At 35.1% G+C, this 22,829-nt stretch overlaps 1 protein-coding gene across 1 annotated transcript in view; it reads right to left on the reverse strand.

Annotated features, from left to right (window-relative positions):
- LOC148953262 (transient-receptor-potential-like protein) overlaps window positions 1-22,829 on the reverse strand; it is a 158,493-nt gene that overhangs the window by 33,390 nt on the left and 102,274 nt on the right. The window contains exon 15 of the mRNA XM_089088430.1: window positions 13,011-13,236. Coding sequence (XP_088944556.1) covers window positions 13,011-13,236 — 226 coding nt within the window. The remainder of the gene's footprint in view (window positions 1-13,010; window positions 13,237-22,829) is intronic.

A 22,829-nucleotide genomic window follows, 5' to 3' on the forward strand; every position in this document is an offset into this window, starting at 1 on the left:
ACGGTGTTGTGAGGTCCCTTACCACAACCCCAAAGGGCTCCGATCCCACCACCCCAACCCCAAAGGAAGCCCCCGGACAGCAAAGGTTATCTGGACCCCCAAAGCACCCCCGGCGCCCCGATGCCTCCTGAGTCCCCCATTATAATACTTTTTAAGGCTTTATTATATCTTTTCAGAACAAATTATTATTTTAGGGAATTATTTCGGTGAAACAGTTAGAGACATTTTAAGAGATGATTTTAGAAAAGGACTTGAGGGTGAAACTCTGTGGTCGTTATAATACACAAGTTCCATTTGAACGGTGTTGTGAGGTCCCTTACCACAACCCCAAAGGGCTCCGATCCCCCCACCCCAACCCCGAAGGAAGCCCCCGGACAGCAAAGGTTCTCTGGACCCCCAAAGGACCCCCCGGCGCCCCCGATGCCTCCTGAGCCCCCCATTATAATACTTTTTAAGGATTTATTATATCTTTTCAGAACAAATTATTATTTTAGGGAATTATTTCGGTGAAACAGTTAGAGACATTTTAAGAGGGTTGTGAGGTCCCTTACCACAACCCCAAAGAGCTCCGATCCCCCTAGCCCAACCCCGAAGGCAGCCCCTGGCCAGCAACGGTTCTCTGGACCCCCCAAGGACCCGCGGCGCCCCGATGCCTCCTGAGTCCCCCATTATAATACTTTTAAGGCTTTATTATATCTTTTCAGAACAAATTATTATTTTAGGCAATTATTTCGGTGAAACAGTTAGAGACATTTTAAGAGATGATTTTAGAAAAGGACTTGAGGGTGAAACTCTGTGGTCGTTATAATACACAAGTTCCATTTGAACGGTGTTGTGAGGTCCATTACCAAAACCCCAAAGGGCTCCGATCCCCCCACCCCAACCCCGAAGGAAGCCCCCGGACAGCAAAGGTTCTCTGGACCCCCAAAGGACCCCCGGCGCCCCAATGCCTCCTGAGTCCCCCATTATAATACTTTTTAAGGCTTTATTATATATTTTCAGAATAAATTATTATTTTAGGCAATTATTTCGGTGAAACAGTTAGAGACATTTTAAGAGATGATTTTAGAAAAGGACTTGAGGGTGAAACTCTGTGGTCGTTATAATACACAAGTTCCATTTGAACGGAAATGTGAGATCCCTTACCAGAACCCCAAAGGACTCCGATACCCCCACCCCAACCCCGAAGGAAGCCCCCGGACAGCAAAGGTTCTCTGGACCCCCAAAGGACCCCCGGCGCCCCGATGCCTCCTGAGTCCCCCATTATAATACTATTTAAGGCTTTATTATATCTTTTCAGAACAAATTATTATTTTAGGGAATTATTTCGGTGAAACAGTTAGAGACATTTTAAGAGGGTTGTGAGGTCCCTTACCACAACCCCAAACGGCTCCGATCCCCCCCCCCAACCCCCAACGAAGCCCCCGGACAGCAAAGGTTCTCTGGACCCCCACAGGACCCCCGGCGCCCCGATGCCTCCTGAGTCCCCCATTATAATACTTTTTAAGGCTTTATTATATCTTTTCAGAACAAATTATTATTTTAGGGAATTATTTCGGTGAAACTCTGTGGTCGTTATAATACACAAGTTCCATTTGAACGGTGTTGTGAGGTCCCATAACACAACCCCAAAAGGCGCCGGTCCCCCCCCCCCCACCCCGAAGGAAGCCCCCGGACAGCAAAGGTTCTCTGGACCCCAAAGGACCCCCGGCGCCCCGATGCCTCCTGAGTCCCCCATTATAATACTTTTTAAGGCTTTATTATATCTTTTCAGAACAAATTATTATTTTAGGGAATTATTTCGGTGAAACAGTTAGAGACATTTTAAGAGATCATTTTAGAAGAGGACTTGAGGGTGAAACTCTGTGGTCGTTATAATACACAAGTTCCATTTGAACAGTGTTGTGAGGTCCCCTTACCGCAACCCCAAAGGGTTCCGATCCCCCACCCCAACCCCCAAGGAAACCCCCCGGCCACAAAGGGTCTCTAGGCTCCCCAAGGGGCCCCCGGGGCCCCAAAGACTCCCGAGCCGCCATTATAATACTTTTTAAGGCTTTATTATATCTTTTCAGAACAAATTATTATTTTAGGGAATTATTTCAGTGAAACAGGCCCTCAACGGTGGTTGTTGTCTGAAACCTATAGTTTGGGATAAATAGTTTGCTATTTCAAGCTTTTCTGAGCTAAGTTTTCTTAGTATTTCATAGGTGTGTGTTGTCTGAAACTTATGATTTGAGGTATGTAATTTGCTATTTCCGACTTTTCATAACCAGATTTCTTAGTCTTTCGTAGTTATGTGGTGTCTGAAACCTATGATTTGGGATGTGTGGGTTTCTATTTTTTGACTTTTCTGAGCTGGATTTCTTAGCCTTTCGTAGGTGTGTGTTGACTGAAACCTATGATTTGGGAATGAGTGGTTTGCTATTTTCGACTTTTCTGAGTTAGATTTCTTATCATTTCATAGGTGTGTGCTTTCAGAAAATTATGGTTTGGGAGGTGTAGTTTGCTTTTTGGACTTTTCAGAGCTAGGATTCTTAGTCCCTCATAGGTGTTTGTTGTCTGAAACTTCTAGTTTGGGATGAGTAGTTGGATATTTCAGACTTTTTTGAGCTAAGGTTTCTTAGTATTTCGTAGGTGAAGCTTTCACGTCAGTTTTAAGTTCACCAAGACATAAAAAATTTAAAGTTCAGTTCTAAGTTTTCCATAGAAGATAGGAAAAGTTATACTATTATTGTGATTATTTTCTATGAAGATAGAAAGTTTCACTTGAATTCTAAATTTTCTTAAATTCAGTTCCGACTTTTCTCAAAGAGATGAGAAAATTTAAAGTTCAATTCAAAATTTTCTCAACGAAGTCAAGGAAAGTTCAAGTTCCCTCCTGAATTTTACCAAAGAACACAATTCAATTCTAATTTATCCAGAGAAAATAAACATCTTCCACTTAAGTTCTTTATTTCACAAAGACATAAAGAAATTTAAAGTTCAATTCTAAATTTTTCAGTGGAAGATAGAAAAAGAAATACCATACTTGTGAATATTTTCACAGAAGATAAAAAGTTCTAGTTCAATTTTAAATTTTCTCAACGAAGTCAAGGAAAGTTCAAGTTCCCTACTGAATTTTACCAAACAACACAATACAATTCTAATATATCAAGAGAAAATAAAAATCTTTCACTTAAGTTCTTTATTTCACCAAGACATAAAGAAATTTAAAGTTCAATTCTAAATTTTTCGGTGGAAGATAGAAAAAGTAATACCACACTTGTGAATATTTTCCCGTAAGATAAAAAGTTCTAGTTCAATTTAAAATTTTCTCAACGAAGTGAAGAAGAATTCAAGTTCTCTTCTGAATTTTACCAAAGAACACAATTCAATTCTAGTTTCACCAGAGAAAATAAAAATCTTCCACTTCAGTTCTTTATTTCACAAAGACATAAAGAAATTCAAAGTTCAATTCTAAATTTTTCGGTGGAAGATAGAAAAAGTAATAACATACTTGTGAATATTTTCACGGAAGATAAAAAAGTTCTAGTTCAATTTAAAATTTTCTCAATGAAGTGAAGAAAAGTTCAGGTTCTCTACTGAATTTTACCAAAGAACACAATTCAATTCTAATTTCTCCAGAGAAAACAAAAATCTTCCACTTAAGTTCTTTATTTTACAAAGACATAAAGAAATTTAGAGTTCAATTCTAAATTTTTCGATGGAAGATAGGAAAAGTAATAGCATACTTGTGAATATTTTCCCGGAAGATAAAAAGTTCTAGTTCAATTCAAAATTTTCTCAACGAAGTGAAGAAGAATTCAAGTTTTCTTCTGAATTTTACCAAAGAACACAATTCAATTCTAATTTCACCAGAGAAAATAAAAATCTTCCACTTCAGTTCTTTATTTCACAAAGACAAAGAAATTTAAAGTTCAAATCTAAATTTTTCGGTGGAAGATAGAAAAAGTAATACCATACTTGTGAATATTTTCACGGAAGATAAAAAAGTTCTAGTTCAATTTAAAATTTTCTCAACGAAGTGAAGAGAAGTTCAAGTTCTCTACTAAATTTTACCAAAGAACACAATTCAATTTCAATATCTCCGGAGAAAACAAAAATCTTCCACTTAAGTTCTTTATTTTACAAAGATATAAAGAAATTTAGAGTTCAATTCTAAATTTTTCGATGGAAGATAAAAAAAGTAATACCATACTTGTGAATATTTTCCCGGAAGATAAAAAGTTCTAGTTCAATTCAAAATTTTCTCAACGAAGTGAAAAGAAATTCAAGTTCTCTTCTTAATTTTACCAGAGAACACAATTCAATTCTAATTTCACAAGATAAAACAAAAATCTTCCACTTCAGTTCTATATTTCACAAAGACATAAAGAAATTTAGAGTTCAATTCTAAATTTTTCGGTTGGAAGATAGAAAAAGTAATACCATACCTGTGAATGTTTTCTCGAAGAGAGGAAAAATTTAAAATACTGTTCCAAATTTTTCACAGAAGATAAAAAAGTTCAAGTTCTCTTCGGAATTTTACCAAAGAACACAATTCAATTCTAATTTCTCCAGAGAAAACAAAAATCTTCCACTTAAGTTCTTTATTTCACAAAGACATAAAGAAATTTAAAGTTCAATTCTAAATTTTTAGGTGGAAGATAGAAAAAGTAAGACCATACCTGTGAATATTTTCCCGGAAGATAAAAAGTTCTAGTTCAATTTACAATTTTCTCAACAAAGTGAAGAAAAGTTCAATTTTTCTTCAGAATTTTACTAAAGCAAATTCTTTCTTGAATTCGCCTCCTGGTTAAATAAAAAAGACATTTCATTCAAGAAATTATGACAAATAATTTCTAAGTAAGTAACAAACTGTTTCTTGAATCCTCCTCCTGAATGCACAATACAGTTATTTCATTTAAGAAATTACGAAAAAATTGTAAGCAAGTAACAAACTCTTTCTTGAAGTTACCTCATGGATACATAATGCAGAAATTTCATTTAAAAAATTATGAAAAAATTGTGAGCAAGTAACAAACTCTTTCCTGAAGTCACCTCGTGGATACACAATGCATAAATTTCATTAAATAAATTATGAAAAAATTGTAAGTAAGTATATAATTCTTTCTTGAATTCACCTGATGTATAAACAAAAAGACATTTCATTCAAGAAATTATAACAAAATTCAAAGTAAGTAAGAAACCCTTTATTGTTCTCACTACTTAGATACACGATGTAGAAATTTAAATCAATAAATTATGAAAAAATTATCAGTAAGTAACAATTTCTTTCTTAAAGTCAACTCTTGGATATACAATACGGAAATTTCATTCAATAAATTATCAAAAAATTATCATAAATTGTAAGTAAGTAGCAAAGTCTTTCTTGAATTCGCCTCTTGGATAAACAAAAAAGTCATTTCATTCAAGAAATTATGAAAAAATTCTAAATAAGTAACAAATCATTTCTTGAAGTTACCTCATGGATACACAACGCTTTATTGTTTTCACGACTTAGATACACGATGTAGAAATTTAATTCAAGAAATTATAAAAAAAGGAAAGTAAGTAAAAAACTCATTCTTGACATCTCTTGGATACAAAAAAAGACATTTCATTCAAGAAATTATGACAAAATTCTAAGTAAGTAAAAAACTCATTCTTGAATTCGCCGTTTACATTCACAATACAGAAATTTCGATCTATGGGACCTCTACACGTGATTAAACACGTTTTGAAACTACATGCTATTTGCTTGCCTTTCCTTGGCACCTTTCCAAACGAGCGGGGATTCCCCACTGGTTCCTACACATTGCAAAAAAGTGACGTCTCTGTGTCGTCTCTGTAGCGTCTCTGTGATGACACACACACATAGAGACGAGACACGCACAGACACGACACACAAACAGAGTCATAGTGAGAGAGATATCCAAAAAGTTGGGTTGATCTAGGTTCACTTAGAGTGGCGCGCCATAGCATGTAGTTTTAAAACGTGTTTAATCACGTGTAGAGGTCCCGTAGAATGAAATTTCTGTATTGTGCATGTAAACGGCGAATTCAAGGAAGGAGTTTTTTACTTACTTAGAATTTTGTCATAATTTCTTGAATGAAATGTCTTTTTTTTTTATCAAAGAGATGAAAATCAATAAAGAGTTTGTTACTTAATTTCCTTTTTTTTATAATTTATTTAATTAAATTTATAAATCGTGTATCTAATTCGTGAAAACAATAATGAGTTGTGTATCCATGAGGTAACTTCAAGAAAGGATTTGTTACTTATTTAGAATTTTGTCATAATTTCTTGAATGAAATGACTTTTTTGTTTATCCAAGAGGCGAATTCAAGAAAGAATTTGCTACTTACTTACAATTTATGAAAATTTTTTCATAATTTATTGAATGACATTTCCGTATTGTGTATCCAAGAGTTGACTTCAAGAAAGAAATTGTTACTTACTGAGAATTTTTTCATAATTTCTTGAATTAAATTTCTACATCGTGTATCTAAGTCGTGAAAACAATAATGAGTTTGTTACTTACTTGGAATTTTGTTATAATTTCTTGAATGGAATGTCTTTTTGTTTATCCATCAGGTGAATTCAAGAAAGAATTTGCTACTTACTTAAAATTTTTTAATAATTTCTTTAATGAAATTTCTGCATTGTGTATCAACGAGTTGACTTCAGGAAAGAGTTTGTTACTTGCTCACAATTTTTTCATAATTTCTTAAATAAAATTTCTGAATTATGTATTCATGAGGTAACTTCAAGAAAGAGTTTGTTACTTACTTAGAATTTTGTCATAATTTCTTGAATGAAATGTCTTTTTTATAGATCCAGGAGGCGAATTCGAGAAAGAATTTGCTACTTACTAACATTTTTTGATAATTTCTTTAATGAAATTTCTGCATTGTGTATCCACGAGGTGTATTCAAGAAAGAGTTTGTTACTTGCTTACAATTTTTTCGTAATTTCTTAAATGAAATAACTGTATTGTGCATTCAGGAGGAGGATTCAAGAAACAGTTTGTTACTTACTTAGAATTTGTCATAATTTCTTGAATGAAATGTCTTTTTTATTTATCCAGGAGGCAAATTCAAGAAAGAATTTGCTTTAGTAAAATTCAGAAGAGAAATTGAACTTTTCTTCACTTCGTTGAGAAAATTGTAAATTGAACTAGAACTTTTTATCTTCCGGGAAAATATTCACAAGTATGGTATCACTTTTTCTATCTTCCACCGAAAAATTTTGAATTGAACTTTAAATTTCTTTATGTCCTTGTGACATAAAGAACTTAAGTGGAAGATTTTCATTTTCTCCGGTGAAAATAAAATTCAATTGTGTTCTTTAGTAAAATTCCGAAGAGAACATGAACTTTTTTATCTTCAGTGAAAATTTGGGAACAGAATTTTAAATTTTTCCTCTCTTCGAGAAAATATTCACAGGTATGGTATTACTTTTTCTATCTTCCACCGAAAAATTTAGAATTGAACTTTAAATATCTTTATGTCTTTGTGAAATAAAGAACTTAAGTGGAAGATTTTTATTTTCTCTGGTGAAATTAGAATTGAAATGTGTTCTTTGGTAAAATTCAGAAGAGAACTTGAATTCATCTTCACTTCGTTGAGAAAATTTTGAATTGAACTAATACTTTTAATCTTCCGGGAAAATATTTACAAGTATAGTATTACTTTTTCTATCTTCCATCGAAAAATTTAGAATTGAACTATAAATTTCTTTATATCTTTGTAAAATAAGGAACTTAAGTGGAAGAATTTTGTTTTCTCCGGGGAAATTAAAATTGAATTGTGTTCTTTAGTAAAATTCAGTAGAGAACTTGAACTTTTCTTCACTTCGTTGAGAAAATTTTAAATTGAACTAGAACTTTTTTATCTTCCGTGAAAATATTCACAAGTATGGTATTACTTTTTGTATCTTCCACCGAAAAATTTAGAATTGAACTTTAAATTTCTTTATGTCTTTGTGAAATAAAGAACTGAAGTGGAAGATTTTTATCTTCTCTGGTGAAATTAGAATTGAATTTTGTTCTTTGGTAAAATTCAGAAGAGAACTTGAATTCTTCTTCACTTCGTTGAGAAAATTTTGAATTGAACTAGAACTTTTTATCTTCTGGGAAAATATTCACAAGTATGGTATTACTTTTCCTATCTTCCACTGAAAAATTTAGAATTGAACTTTAAATTTCTTTATGTCTTTGTGAAATAAAGAACTTAAGTGGAAGATTTTTATTTTCTCTGGATAAATTAGAATTGAATTGTGTTCTTTGGTAAAATTCAGTAGGGAACTTGAACTTTTCTTCACTTCATTGAGAAAATTTAAAATTGAACTATAACTTTTTATCTTCCGTGAAAATATTCAAAAGTATGGTATTACTTTTTCTATCTTCCACTGAAAAATTTAGAATTGAACTTTAAATTTCTGTATGTCTTTGTGAAATAAAGAACTTAAGTGGAAGATTTTTATTTTCTCTGGATAAATTAGAATTGAATTGTGTTCTTTGGTAAAATTCAGTAGGGAACTTGAACTTTCCTTGACTTCGTCGAGAAAATTTTGAATTGAACTTTAAATTTTCTCATCTCTTTGAGAAAAGTCGGAACTGAATTTAAGAAAATTTAGAATTAAAGTGAAACTTTCTATCTTCATAGAAAATAATCACATTAATAGTATAACTTTTCCTATCTTCTATGGAAAAATTAGAACTGAAATTTAAATTTTTTATGTCTTGGTGAACTTAAAACTGACGTGGAAGCTTCACCTACGAAATACTAAGAAACCTTAGCTCAGAAAAGTCTGAAATATCCAACTACTCATCCCAAACTAGAAGTTTCAGACAACAAACACCTATGAGGGACTAAGAATCCTAGCTCTGAAAAGTCCAAAAAGAAAACGACACCTCCCAAACCATAATTTTCTGAAAGCACACACCTATGAAATGCTAAGAAATCTAACTCAGAAAAGTCAAAAATAGCAAACCACTCATTCCCAAATCATAGGTTTCAGTCAACACACACCTACGAAAGGCTAAGAAATCCAGGTTCAGAAAAGTCAAAAAATAGCAACCCACACATCCCAAATCATAGGTTTCAGACACCACATACCTACGAAAGACTAAGAAATCTGGTTATGAAAAGTCGGAAATAGCAAATTACATACCTCAAATCATAAGTTTCAGACAACACACACCTATGAAATACTAAGAAACCTTAGCTCAGAAAAGCTTGAAATAGCAAAGTATTCATCCCAAACTATAGGTTTCAGACAACAAACACCTATGAGGGCCTGTTTCACCGAAATAATTCCCTAAAATAATAATTTGTTCTGAAAAGATATAATAAAGCCTTAAAAGGTGTTATAATGGAGGCTCGGGAGTCTTTGGGGTGCCGGGGGCCCCTTTGGGAGCCTAGAGAACCTTTGAGGACCGGGGGGTTCCTTCGGGGTTGGGGTGGGGGATCGGAGCCCTTTTGGGTTGCGGTAAGGGGACCTCACAATACTGTTCAAATGGAACTTGTGTATTATAGCGACCACAGAGTTTCACCCTCAAGTCCTCTTTTAAAATCATCTCTTAAAATGTCTCTAACTGTTTCACCGAAATAATTCCCTAAAATAATAATTTGTTCTGAAAAGATATAATAAAGCCTTAAAAAGTATTATAATGGGGGACTCAGGAGGCATCGGGGCGCCGGGGGTCCTTTGGGGGTCCAGAGAACCTTTGCTGTCCGGAGGCTTCCTTCGGGGTTGGGGTGGGGGGATCGGAGCTCTTTGGGGTTGTGGTAAGGGACCTCACAATACCGTTCAAATGGAACTCGTGTATTATAACGACCACAGAGTTTCACCGAAATAAGTCCCTAAAATAATAATTTGTTCTGAAAAGATATAATAAAGCCTTAAAAAGTATTATAATGGGGGACTCAGGAGGCATCGGGCGCCGGGGGTCCTTTGGGGGTCCAGAGAACCTTTGCTGTCCGGGGGCTTCCTTCGGGGTTGGGGTGGGGGGATCGGAGCCCTTTGGGGTTGTGGTAAGGGACTTCACAACCCTCTTAAAATGTCTCTAACTGTTTCACCGAAATAATTCCCTAAAATAATAATTTGTTCTGAAAAGATATAATAAAGCCTTAAAAAGTATTATAATGGGGGACTCAGGAGGCATCGGGGCGCCGGGGGTCCTTTGGGGGTCCAGAGAACCTTTGCTGTCCGGGGGCTTCCTTCGGGGTTGGGGTGGGGGGATCGGAGTCCTTTGAGGTTCTGGTAATGGATCTCACAACACCGTTCAAATGGAACTTGTGTATTATAACGACCACAGAGTTTCACCCTCAAGTCCTTTTCTAAAATCATCTCTTAAAATGTCTCTAACTGTTTCACCGAAATAATTGCCTAAAATAATAATGTGTTCTGAAAAGATATAATAAAGCCTTAAAAGTATTATAATGGGGGACTCAGGAGGCATCGGGGCGCCGGGGGTCCTTTGGGGGTCAAGAGAACCTTTGCTGTCCAAGGGCTTCCTTCGGGGTTGGGGTAGGGGGATCGGAACCCTTTGGGGTTGTGGTAAGGGACCTCACAACCCTCTTAAAATGTCTCTAACTGTTTCACCGAAATAATTCCCTAAAATAATAATTTGTTCTGAAAATATATAATAAAGCCTTAAAAAGTATTATAATGGGGTACTCAGGAGGCATCGGGGCGCCGGGGGTCCTTTGGGGGTCAAGAGAACCTTTGCTGTCCGGGGGCTTCCTACGGGGTTGGGGTGGGGGGATCGGAGCCCTTCGGGGTTGTGGTAAGGGACCTCACAACACCGTTCAAATGGAACTTGTGTATTATAACGACCACAGAGTTTCACCCTTAAGTCCTTTTCTAAAATCATCTCTTAAAATGTCTCTAACTTTTTCACCGAAATAATTCCCTGAAATAATAATTTGTTCTGAAAAGATATAATAAAGCCTTAAAAAGTATTTTAATGGGGGACTCAGGAGGCATCGGGGCACCGGGGGTCCTTTGAGGGTCCAGAGAACCTTTGCTGTCCGGGGGCTTCCTTCGGGGTTGGAGTGGGGGGATCGAAGCCCTTTGGGGTTGTGGTAAGGGATCTCACAACACCGTTCTAATGTCTCTTACTGTTTCACCGAAATAATTCCCTAAAATAATAATTTGTTCTGAAAAGATATAATCAAACCTTAAAAAGTATTATAATGGAGGCTCAGGAGTCTTTGGGGTGCCGGGTGGTCACACAAAATCAGAAAAAATGTTCAATGTTCCTTTAGTAGCTATGCAATTAGATTAAAAATTAAGATATTTATGCAGAGTTTCAGGTAGCTATGGCTAAGTTTGCTAAAAGACCAGTTATTTTCTTGCGAAAACACACAAAATCAGAAAAAATAACTGAACCCCCCCCCCCCCCCCATGTAACTGAACCCCTGTATAACCGAAACCCCGTACAACTGAACCCCCCATGTAACTGAACCCCTGTATAACCGAAACCCTGTACAACAGAACCTCCGTGCTACTCGACCCCATTTAACTAATACCCGTGTAACTGAATCCGTATGTAAGTGAACTCTCGTGCAACTCAACTCCCTCAAAACACTTTTCAGCCATTTCTTGTTAATTTTTTTATTTATAAACTATTTAAAATTGACAACACTGTGCAAATCATCACTTGTGTATTATACAGACCACATCGGCGAGGTAAAGCTAGTTCAAGTCACAATGTCATTCTATCGTTACTTTTCAATTAAGCTATTGAATACCTTCTACCAATGTCTCTTGTAGGCGTCAAATCTATTAAGTATCTGAGCATATTCTTTGTATTGTTGATGCAAGCATCCCATTCTTTAATTACCCGTGAGGCATTCTTAACCATCGCAATACCTTTACGCAAATACCTTTTCGCAAAAGACTCGCAAATCTCGTAAACTAAAGAAGTAATTACCCTTTTCAAAAGCATTAGTCCTTCTATTAATGAACCCATGAAACGAAACCAGTCTTATAGCATCACACAATCTCGCTCCTAGTTCCAAAAATGGAATGCATGTAGCGTTCGTAGTAATAGGTTTAAAAATCTATTAGCCAAGTTTTAAAAAAAAAACCTACTAATCAACTTACAGATGAATGACCACGGATTTAACCTAAAAAAAAACTTGTATATCATGAACTAGAAATCTACGTCAGAAAAACTTGCCCTTAAATTACGTAAATCCCTTGGCAAAGGTGTAATGACCTGTAGAATAGAATACCTACCAGAGAAACCTGTTTGGTACGGGGGCCCCATAGAAATGGTACTTCCTTCTCTACTTGTATTTGATGCTCTAACTTTTTCTCTTCTTCGGAAAAAATCCAGAATAGAAATTTGTTTTTTTTTTCTTTTCTTTGAGAAGATTCAGAATCTAATTTTCACATATGCTTAATGATGTTGGTTTGATTTTTATTGTCTGTAGTACTGAGAAGCTCATTAAATAGATAATGAAACACAAGTTTTAAACATTTTGCCCCTTTGTTCAAAAAAAGGGATAATCAAATATTTAAACTGCTAAAACTAAAATAAATACTTCCTAGTTTATTTTCCTTGATAGGTATATTTCTCGATTTCCGGATTCTTAAATTTTACTTCGTAATATACACGTGTTCGCAAAAAAAAAATCCGGCTCACCAATTTTCTGTCTACTTTCGCAATTACAAATAATTCAAATTCGCACCATTTTTCAGTGACTGACAAATACATACTGACCCACTAATGTCAGAGTAAATGGGAGGAGCTGTTTGTACGCGCCGAGAATGAAGTGCCAAAAATCATCAGCCGTGATCTTACTGTTATATTATCTATATACAATGGTTTGCACAAAGCTATAACTTCAGGACATAAAATACTTAAGCCCACTCTGGTTCCAGAGGGTGTACAAAAAAAAATATATATAAAAATAACGACAAGAACTGACTGGTATATTAACTGGCTATATTCTGCGTTTTTGTTCATGAAAAAAAGATCGATTAAAAATAGTTATCAAGAAAGAGAGCTTACAGCATTTTTATGTTTTTTCCTGATCCAACTTGGTTTGAACCACCTTCTTCTTTATTCAGGCGAACTGCCATTATAGCCAGTCTTTTAAATTTTTCTGCGGGGTCATTAACATCAGTTTCGGTTGTTGGTGTCATAACGTCATCAGCCTCTTCTCCAGCAACGCTGACTACATGGAAATCTCTCAATAGCCTTCGTTCCCAGACTCTCATCTTTCGACCAACGGCAGCTAAATTAGAAAAAAAATGCACTAAGAATGTTTGAAACGGGTTCAATTAAAGAAAGCACTGAGCATTGTTCGGACTATTTTTTGTATGTTTTTTCTTCTATACTGCCGTAGTTCCATGTTAAATATTTCTAGCTTATATTATTTAAAAAAAGCTTGTTTTTAAACAGGCAAACTATACAAATAATTTTTTAATGAAACTTTAGTAAATTAACAGTAACAGTTATTCTGGTTAAAGAGCAATAAGTATGTTAACGTGATCATCTAGTCCAAAAGATTATTTTTCTTCCTAAAATTCCAGCAATTTTTTATCTTCAGCTGATTGATAAGGTTTCTGAATAATAGATGTATGCGCAAGCTTTCAATAATAAAAAAGGGTGACAACAAAACCTAAAATGACCACGTGTGCTGATTAGTCACTTTCAAAATTTTGCTTTTTTAAATTTCACAAATCAATCTGAAAACATTGGTTTGACGCCTTAAAAAAAAAAAAAAATACAGGGATTGGACTTGAAACCACAAAATTCATTGAAAAGCATTAATAAACTCAAGACCAAATGTAAAAAAAAACTTAAACAACTTAAGAAAATTTGGTTTTGTATTAAAAAACTGGAGGACATAAAACATATGAAAATTTGAATTTGGATAAACCGTAAAGTGGCACGTTACTACCTCGAAGTGCTGACTGGCTCGAAATACGAGATTTTCATAAGGTCTAGGATGGATGATAGACATGCTCATCAAAAAGTGAACGGAATAATTTTTATACAACTCTGAAAAGGTTATGCCAGCTTTACCTCTCACAGAAACTATCTGTCTTGTGTTTACTCTAACTAACCGTGGGTTTCAAGTCTTTCATCACTTCCACCAAGTTGATAATTCAAAAATCAAGCTTAATTCAAGGATAATTTAAACAAAATTTTGGTTTGTTATCAAAAATTAGACGATATAAAACATATGATAAATTGAATCTGGATAAACTGCAAAGTGACACATCTATACCTCGAAGTGGTGACTGGTTTGAAATACGGGGTTCTCATAAGGACTGGAGATGATATATTTTCCAGTGCAAATTATTTTTGAAATACAACACGTTGATAAACAAAGGGGATTACTAAAGGTCATATCTTTTAAATTATAATTAATTTAAAAAACTTTTTACACAAAATAAGTTTTTCAAAGAAAAGTAAAGAACTCCATTAAAAACAAATGAGTAAAAATAAAATCAAATAATCTACCAAGCGTGAAACTACCACAAATCAGCATCGATAAATAAATGAAACCCAAAACGAACAGAAATTACAATAATTAACCGAGTCAAACTCGAAACGAGCAGAAATTAACATAAGTTGGGCGCAAAACCCTTATTCCTTCCCATGGTCAGAACAAAATTTGCACTTTAATGAACAAATATAAATGTTTTAACTTTTATAACTTTAATAAATCAAATAACATTAACATTTTGATTACTAAACACCAGTATACGCATATTAAACTGACAATGCACATGCACTTGTATTTTTTCAGTAAAGTGTAAATTTTGTTCTGGCCTTGGGAAGGCATAGGGGTTTTGCGCCCAACTTATGTTGATTTCTGCTCGTTTTGAATTTGACTCGGTTAATTATTGTAATTTATGTTCGTTTTGGGTTTTGTTTATTTATCGATGCTGATTTGTGGTAGTTTCACGCTTGGTAGATTATTTTATTTTAGTTTCGCCCATTTTTTTTTAATGGAGTTCTTTACTTTTCTTTGAAAAACTTATTTTGTGGAAAAGGTTTTTAATTAATTTCCATTCGTTTTATATTGACTTAGTCTTTTCAGGAAAAAGAAAATATTTCTTTAAATATGTTCGTTTTTTAAGACTCTATAGTTTGACCTGCTATTTTTGTGCTGGAAAAAAATTTCAGCAATTCTTAACTACATACACCGATTTAAAAATCTTGACACAAATAGTACTGTTTAATTTAGTTTCATACCTCCTCTAGTTGACCTGAAATGGAAAAATCGATACACTTCGCAAAAAATTCTGTTTACTTTTTTTGATAGCGTGAGTACAGCTACGCAATTGTAATTTGGTTAAATATTAGGAGTAGAAATGGGAGGGTTGGCGTGGGAGGGTGGGCGTGGGAGGGTGGGCGTGGGAGGGTGGGAGTGGAAGGGGGATTAGTTGCATTCCAATCACTTTCGACTATTAAAAAGGGCATTAGCCCTTTCTATTTTCAATCGAATGAGCTCTTTTCGAAGTTCCCAAGACAACTCCTTTGATACGAAGTGCCCTTGTCTAAACAACAACAATAACAAAAAATAATACATTTTACCCACTTCGATCTTTACCATAAAATGTCAGGCCTTCCAATCACTTTCGACTATTAAAAAGGGCACTAGTCCTTTCGATTGCCAATCGAACGAGCCCTTTTGGAAACGACAACGCTTTCTTTAAACACCTTATACGCACCCAGTGCATAGATTACAACCCTTACCCTAAGGTCTGTTAGGGTGGCTATGATCCTCTATGACCGAATTTCCAGAACTTTCAACTACGTTAAACGACATGGCTATCTCAAAATTTTGATTGGATGTGTTTGGGGAAATGGTAGGCGTGAAAGGGGCGGTAGTCACTCTCCAATTACTTTCAACTATTAAAAATGGCCCTAGCCCTTTCAATTTCCAATTAAATGAGCCCTTTTGAAGTTTATACGACAAAACTTTCAATAAAAATCTTATATGTCCCCAGGGCATAACTTACAACCCTGGCCCTGAGTGTTGGGGGGGTCATTCTCAAATACATAATTTCCAGAACTTTCTACTAAGTTGAACAAAATGGCTATCTGAAAATTTTGATTGGATGTGTTTGGAGGAATGGTGGGCGTGAGGGGGGTTAGTTACCCTCCAATCACTGTGGACTATTACAAAGGGCATTAGCCCTCTCACTATCCAATTGAATGAGCCCTCTTTGAAGTTTTACGATTATGCTCTAAATAGAAACCTTATTTGCCCCCCGGGCATACCTTAAAACCTTTGTAGGGGGGACTCTGGGGGGTTTGTCATCAAAATCTACATAATATTCGAACCTATCAGCAACGTTAGACAAAATAGCTATCTTTAAAATGCGACCGAATGTTTTTGGGAAAATGATGGGCGTAAGAGGGGGGGTTAATTACCTTCCACTCACTTTCGACTATTAAAAAGGGCAATTTCAATTTCCAATCAAATGAGCCCTTTTTGAAATTTCTATAACAACTTTCTATATAAACTTTATATGCCCCCGGGGCATAACTTACAATCCTTGCACTGAGGGTTCGGAGGGGGTTATCATCCTAAAAGACCTAATTTCTAGAACTTTCAACTACGCTGAACAAAATGGATATCTCCAAATTTTGATTGGATGTGTGTGGGAAAATGGTGGGCGTGAGAGGGGCGTTAGTTGCTCTCCAATCACTTTCAACTATTAAAAAGGCACTAGCCCTTTCAATTTCCAGATGAATGAGCCCTTTTGAAGTTTCTACGCTTTCAATAAAAACTTTATACTCCCCCAGGGCATAACTTACAACCCTTGCCCTGAGGGCTGTGGGGGGGGGTTGTCATCCTTAAAGACTTAATTTCCAATACTTTAAACTATGTTGAATAAAATGACTATTTAAAATTTTGATTGGATATGTTTGGGGAAAAGGTGGGCGTCAGAGGGGGTTAGTTGCCCTCAAATCACTTTTGACTACTAAAAAGGGCACTAGTCGTTTGAATTTCCAATCAAATGAGCCCTTTTTCAAGTTTTTACGACAAAGATTTCAATAAAAAACTTATATGCTCCCAGGGGCATAAATTATAACCCTTGCCCTGAAGACTGTGGTGGCAGTGTCCTGCTCAAAGGTATAATTTCCTGAACTTTCAACTGCGTGGAACAAAATGGCTATCTCAAAATCTTTATTGGATGCGTTTGGGGACATGGTGGGCGTGGAAGGGGTGTTGTTTTTTTTCAATCACTTTCGACTATTAAAAAGGGCCCTAGCCATTTCAATTTCCAATCGAATGAGCCATTTTTGAAGTTTCTACGACAACACGTTATATAACAACCTTATATGCCCCCTGGGCATAAGTTACAACCCTTTCCCTAAGGGCTGTGGGGGGGGGGTTGCCATCCTCAAAGACCTAATTTCCAGAACTTAAAGCTACGTTGAATAAAATGGCTATCTGAAAGTTTTTATTAGATGTGTTTGGGGAAAAGGTGGGCGTTAGAGGTGGGATAGTTGCCCTCTAATCACTTTCGACTATTAAAAAAGGCACTAGCCCTTTGAATTTCCAATCGAATGAGCCTTTTTTAAATTTTCTATGACAACACCTTCGATAAAAAACCTTATATGCCCCCAGGGCATAACTTACAACCCTCGCCCTAAGGGCTGTGGGGGACTGTCCTCAAAAACATAATTTCTATCTGGAAATCAACTACGCTGAACAAAATGGTTATCTCAAAATTTTGATTGGATGTGTTTTGGGAAATGGTGGGCGTGGAAGGGGTGTTAGTTACCTTCCAATCACTTTCGACTATTAAAAAGGGCACAAGCCACTCCATCTACGCCGAAGAAATCACGAAGCATACAAGTGAGCTATTGAGTTTTTAACTCGGCGATCTTGAACCTATGACTGTAGATGAATGCCTATATTTGAAAACCTTTTTGGTACGAAATACTGATGAAGAAAAAAAGCACGACTATAATTGACGTCAGCAAGATTTTGCCCCATATTGATGCAGTTTATCCATCCATACATTGACATTGCTTAAAAAGGATTCTTAGTGTGCCTTTCAAAGACTGCACAGGAGAAAGGTGCTTCTTCATTCTTTGTCGGGTGAAGAACTACTTCAGATCTTCAATCAGCCACGACAGATTGACATCATTATCCCTGTATACTGTTGAGGGAAATCTGACTCAAGAGATGCAAAAAAACAAGGAGGAAGGTTCTATCAATTGGCTATGAAGATATTTAATCCTATTTACAAAATAATGTATAATGCGTACATGAATTTATGTGCTGCTATCTACCAAATGGATTGAACTTATATCCTATATCTTGTTGATTAGTTTAATTTACTAAATACCCCCAATGTACAAATATTTGATTCTCGCAATATAATAATAGACGATGTTATTTTGCGGTATAATAAACATTGTCACCATGAAGATTATTTTCATTGACCCTCCCTCCTATGGTATAAATGCCGAGCGGCAAATCCCTTGGGCCTAGAAGCGTCAAAGCTTTAAATTCGGCCCTAGCTAAGAGCGTGAGAAAATTTGCTGGATTTTGGGAAAGTGGGGAAACATCGTCTAAAAGTCAAAGGATCTTAATGAAAATCACATTACCAGATTCAGCGTATCAGAAAACCCATCTGCAACGGTTTGAAGCTCCTATCTGCAAGTTCTAGATTTTTAGGGCGAAGGGAGTGATTTTTCTGCTGGGGGGATTTTCCACGGGTAGAATTTTAAATGGGGAGGGAATTATCAGCGGGAGGATCGGGGATCGAACTTTTCAGGATAAATTTTGTACTGGGAAATTTACCAGAATTCCTATATGGAATTCTTTTTATTTGTCCTACTTTCTGTTTGCCGACTAAATTTTATGAGTGTAGATGTCCCGGGTAATTGTCCGGGGTAAATTTTCACTGAGATTTAATTCTCCAGAGGATCTTTCCATGGGGAGGGGGATTTTTCCTAATGTTTGACTTTTGCGCCAGTTCCTTAAGACCGAGTCTTGAAACACAAAGGTCCTTTAATTAGAACAATATGAAGCTTTTTTAAAAGGACTAAAAACTTAAGCGTGCAGAGCGAGATGTTGAGGAGGGGGCAACCCGATTATATACGGAATAATTTCTGTTTGTTTTAAATTTTAATGTTTCTTTTCACTTTCAGTTGAATTTTGTTTTATTAAATTTAGTAAAGGCAGATAATAAGTGAAGAATTAAAACTTTAATACGTTTAGGGATAAGTTTGATCCAGGCGGTAGCATGTCCTTGGACTTTGAAATGATTTTCAAACGACTTTTCGATTGATTCAAACCAATTGATTATCTTGGAATTTTCAAGTAATATCATTTTGGCTGTGCCGTGATTTGTTTCCTTACTTTAAAAAGCAATTAAAAATTAAATGTTGAAACAGTTCATGATAACAAGCTGTGAGCAAGAAGAGACTCGGGCGAATAGTTGCCCAAAATAAAAAGAAAATGAATTCCAATATAAGTTATTTCATCAAAATAGTTGGGTTTTCTACTGGTTCGAAATATATAAAATTCACTAAGTTTAAATCTACCCTTCAAAAGCTACCAACCAGAGACAATGTGCCTAACTTTTTGAAAAAATGAGAAACACTTCCTCAAAAAAGTGACTGTATTTTTTTATTTGTTTTTTCCCCAGGGGTGATGATATGAGTGAAAGTATTTGTTTATTTGTTTTTTCCCAAGGGGTGATGATATTAAAGCGATTGTCTTAGAAGGTTGGCAGAAGGTTAATTTGAACGGGAGTTTAAGTGGCCAAAAAGATGGGGTTACAGAAAATTTGTGTTTTCTGCCATTTCTTTGCACCGAACAACGAACTGCTCCAAAGAGAACCAGTTTCCCATCCGATTAGAGTTTTGATATAGCTAATCGATTTAAAACTATGAAGAAAAAACAACTATGAGTAGAGTGCTAACTTATACTTCTATCGAGCCCCTAGGAATTCCCATGCTATTTGCTTGAGGCCATAGGACCATGCTATTTGCTTACTGCCATAGGAATTACCATGCTATTTGCTTACTGCCATAGGACCATGCTATTCTAAGGGACGTATAGGAATTACCATACTATTTGCTGGGACGTATAGGAAAAACATTTCCAGAGCATGTACTTATTGATTTGCTTGGTTTATGTTTTCTTGATACCTTTCCAAACGAGCGGGGATTCCCCACTGGTCTTGTTTTAACTCGAGAGTAGTTTGATTAAGAATGTAACATGTCTAGAATTGTTTGATTGACATTTGCAAAAAAGGGATAAGGGATTCGTGAATTGGACTATACAAACGATATTAATTAATATTTGAATAACAGGAGCGTGAATGATTCTAATTAGTGATTGGATGTTATGAAGGTGGAGAAAAAAAAGGGATAAGGAATTCACGAATTTGACTGTACGAACAACCTTATTTGAATAATAGGAAAAAAACAGAGCTTGATAACATTTGCAAATTGGATCGTATGAAGATGGAGAAAAAAAAGGGTTAAAGTGATTAGCAGTTAAGGTAACCCTGAAGAGCATGTTAATTCATACCTTATTTATTATAAAATTGGAACAATATCAATCTATGCAAATGGTTACCGATGATAAAATGGTCTTATGACTTGACCTAGCATTACTTCTTTGGTGTGTTCTGTATAATACACAAGTGGCGTTTGAACAGTGTTGTCAATTTAAAATAGATTTTAACATTATAGTATACTAAAAAGTTGATACTAAGAGAGATGCAGATGGCAAGAAAATAATTTTAATAATGGATATCTTTACTTCTTCGATGTGTTCTGTATAATACACAAGTGGCGTTTGAACAGTGTTGTCAGTTAAAAATATGGTCTAACGTTATAGTATACTAAAAAGTTGATACTAAGAGAGATCAAGATGGCAAGAAAAGAATTTTAATAAAGAAATTCAGAACAATCCATATAAATCCCTACAGATAAAGTAGTGAGTTATACATGAGTATTAACCATCATGGATAATAAGCACCAACGACCCTAACCACCAGGGACTTCAACCCTCCAAAGGTCCCCTCTCCCCAAACTCGAAGGGTGCCCCCTCCCTACAACTTTTTGCCCCCTGCCTCCCCATTTTTTTTGGATTTTTTTTAACATGATATATTTTTTTCAACTTTTTCTTACATGTCTTCGAATGAGATCAAACATACTTAAATTCAGTAGTGTTTTGACGTGGTTTACCTTGTCACAGTTACATTCTCTTGATTTTTCAAAGTTCATTTTGGGCTTCTTTCATTGAAATGCAAGAGTTGGAATATTTCAGTAGTGTTTTGTTGTGCTTTACCTTGTCACAGTTACATTCTCTTGATTTTTCAAAGTTCATTTTGGATTTCTTTCCTTGAAATGCAAGAGTTGGAATATTTCAGTAGTGTTTTGTCATGGTTTACCTTGTCACAGTTACATTCTCTTGATTTTTCAAAGTTCATTTTGGATTTTTACATTCTCTTGATTTTTCAAAGTTCATTGTGGATTTCTTTAATTGAAATGCAAGAGTTGGATTATTTCAGTAGTGTTTTGTCGTGGTTTACCTTGTCACAGTTACATTCTCTTAATTTTTCAAAGTTCATTTTGAATTTCTTTCGTTGAAATGCAAGAGTTGGAATATTTCAGTAGTGTTGTGTTGTGCTTTACCTTGTCACAGTTACATTCTCTTGATTTTTCAAAGTTCATTTTGAATTTGTTTCGTGAAATGCAAGAGTTTGAATATTTCAGTAGTCTTTTGTCGTGGTTTACCATGTCACAGTTACATTCTCTTGATTTTTCAAAGTTCATTTTGAATTTCTTTCATGAAAAGCAAGAGTTGGAATATTTCAGTAGTGTTTTATCGTGGTTTACCTTCTCACATTTACATTCTCTTGATTTTTCAAAATTCATTTTGGATTTCTTTCTTTGAAATGCAAGAGTTGGAATATTTCAGTAGTGTTTTGTCATGGTTTACCTTGTCACAGTTAAATTCTCTTGATTTTTTTCAAAGTTCATTTTGGATTTCCTTCCTTAAAATGCAAGAGTTGGAATATTTCAGTAGTGTTTTGTCGTTGTTTACCTTGTCACAGTTACATTCTCTTGATTTTTCAAAAGTTCATTTTTGGATTTCTATCGTTGAAATGCAAGAGTTGGAATATTTCAGTAGTGTTTTGTTATGGTTTACCTTGTTACAGTTACATTCTCTTGATTTTTCAAAGTTCATTTTGGATTTCTTTCCTTGAAATGCAAGAGTTGGAATATTTCAGTAGTGTTTTGTCATGGTTTACCTTACCACAGTTACATTCTTTTGATTTCTCAAAGTTCATTTTGGATTTTTACATTCTCTTGATTTTTAAAAGTTCATTTTGAATTTCTTTCGTGAAATTCAAGAGTTGGAATATTTCAATAAAGTTTTATCATGGTTTACCTTGTCACAGTTACATTTTCTTGATTTTTCAAAGCTCATTTTGGATTTCTTTCCTTGAAATGCAAAAGTTGGAATATTTCAGTAGTGTTTTGTCGTGGTTTACCTTGTCATAGTTACATTCACTTGATTTTTCAAAGTTCATTTTGGATTTCTTTCCTTGAAATGCAAGAGTTGGAATATTTCAGTAGTGTTTTATAGTGGTTTAACTTGTCATAGTTACATTCTCTTGATTTTTTAAATTTCATTTTTGGATTTATTTCTTTGAAATGAAAGAGTTGGAATATTTCAGTAGTGTTTTGTTATGGTTTACCTTGTCAGAGTTACATTCTCTTGATTTTTCAAAGTTCATTTTGGATTTCTTTCATTGAAATGCAAGAGTTGGATTATTTCAGTAGTGTTTTGTAGGGGTTTACCTTGTCACAGTTACATTCTCT

This window comes from Artemia sp. Qi Xiang Cuo, chromosome 4, assembly GCF_049724085.1.
Source record: "Artemia sp. Qi Xiang Cuo chromosome 4, ASM4972408v1, whole genome shotgun sequence".
Taxonomy (NCBI): Eukaryota; Metazoa; Arthropoda; class Branchiopoda; order Anostraca; family Artemiidae; genus Artemia; species Artemia sp. Qi Xiang Cuo.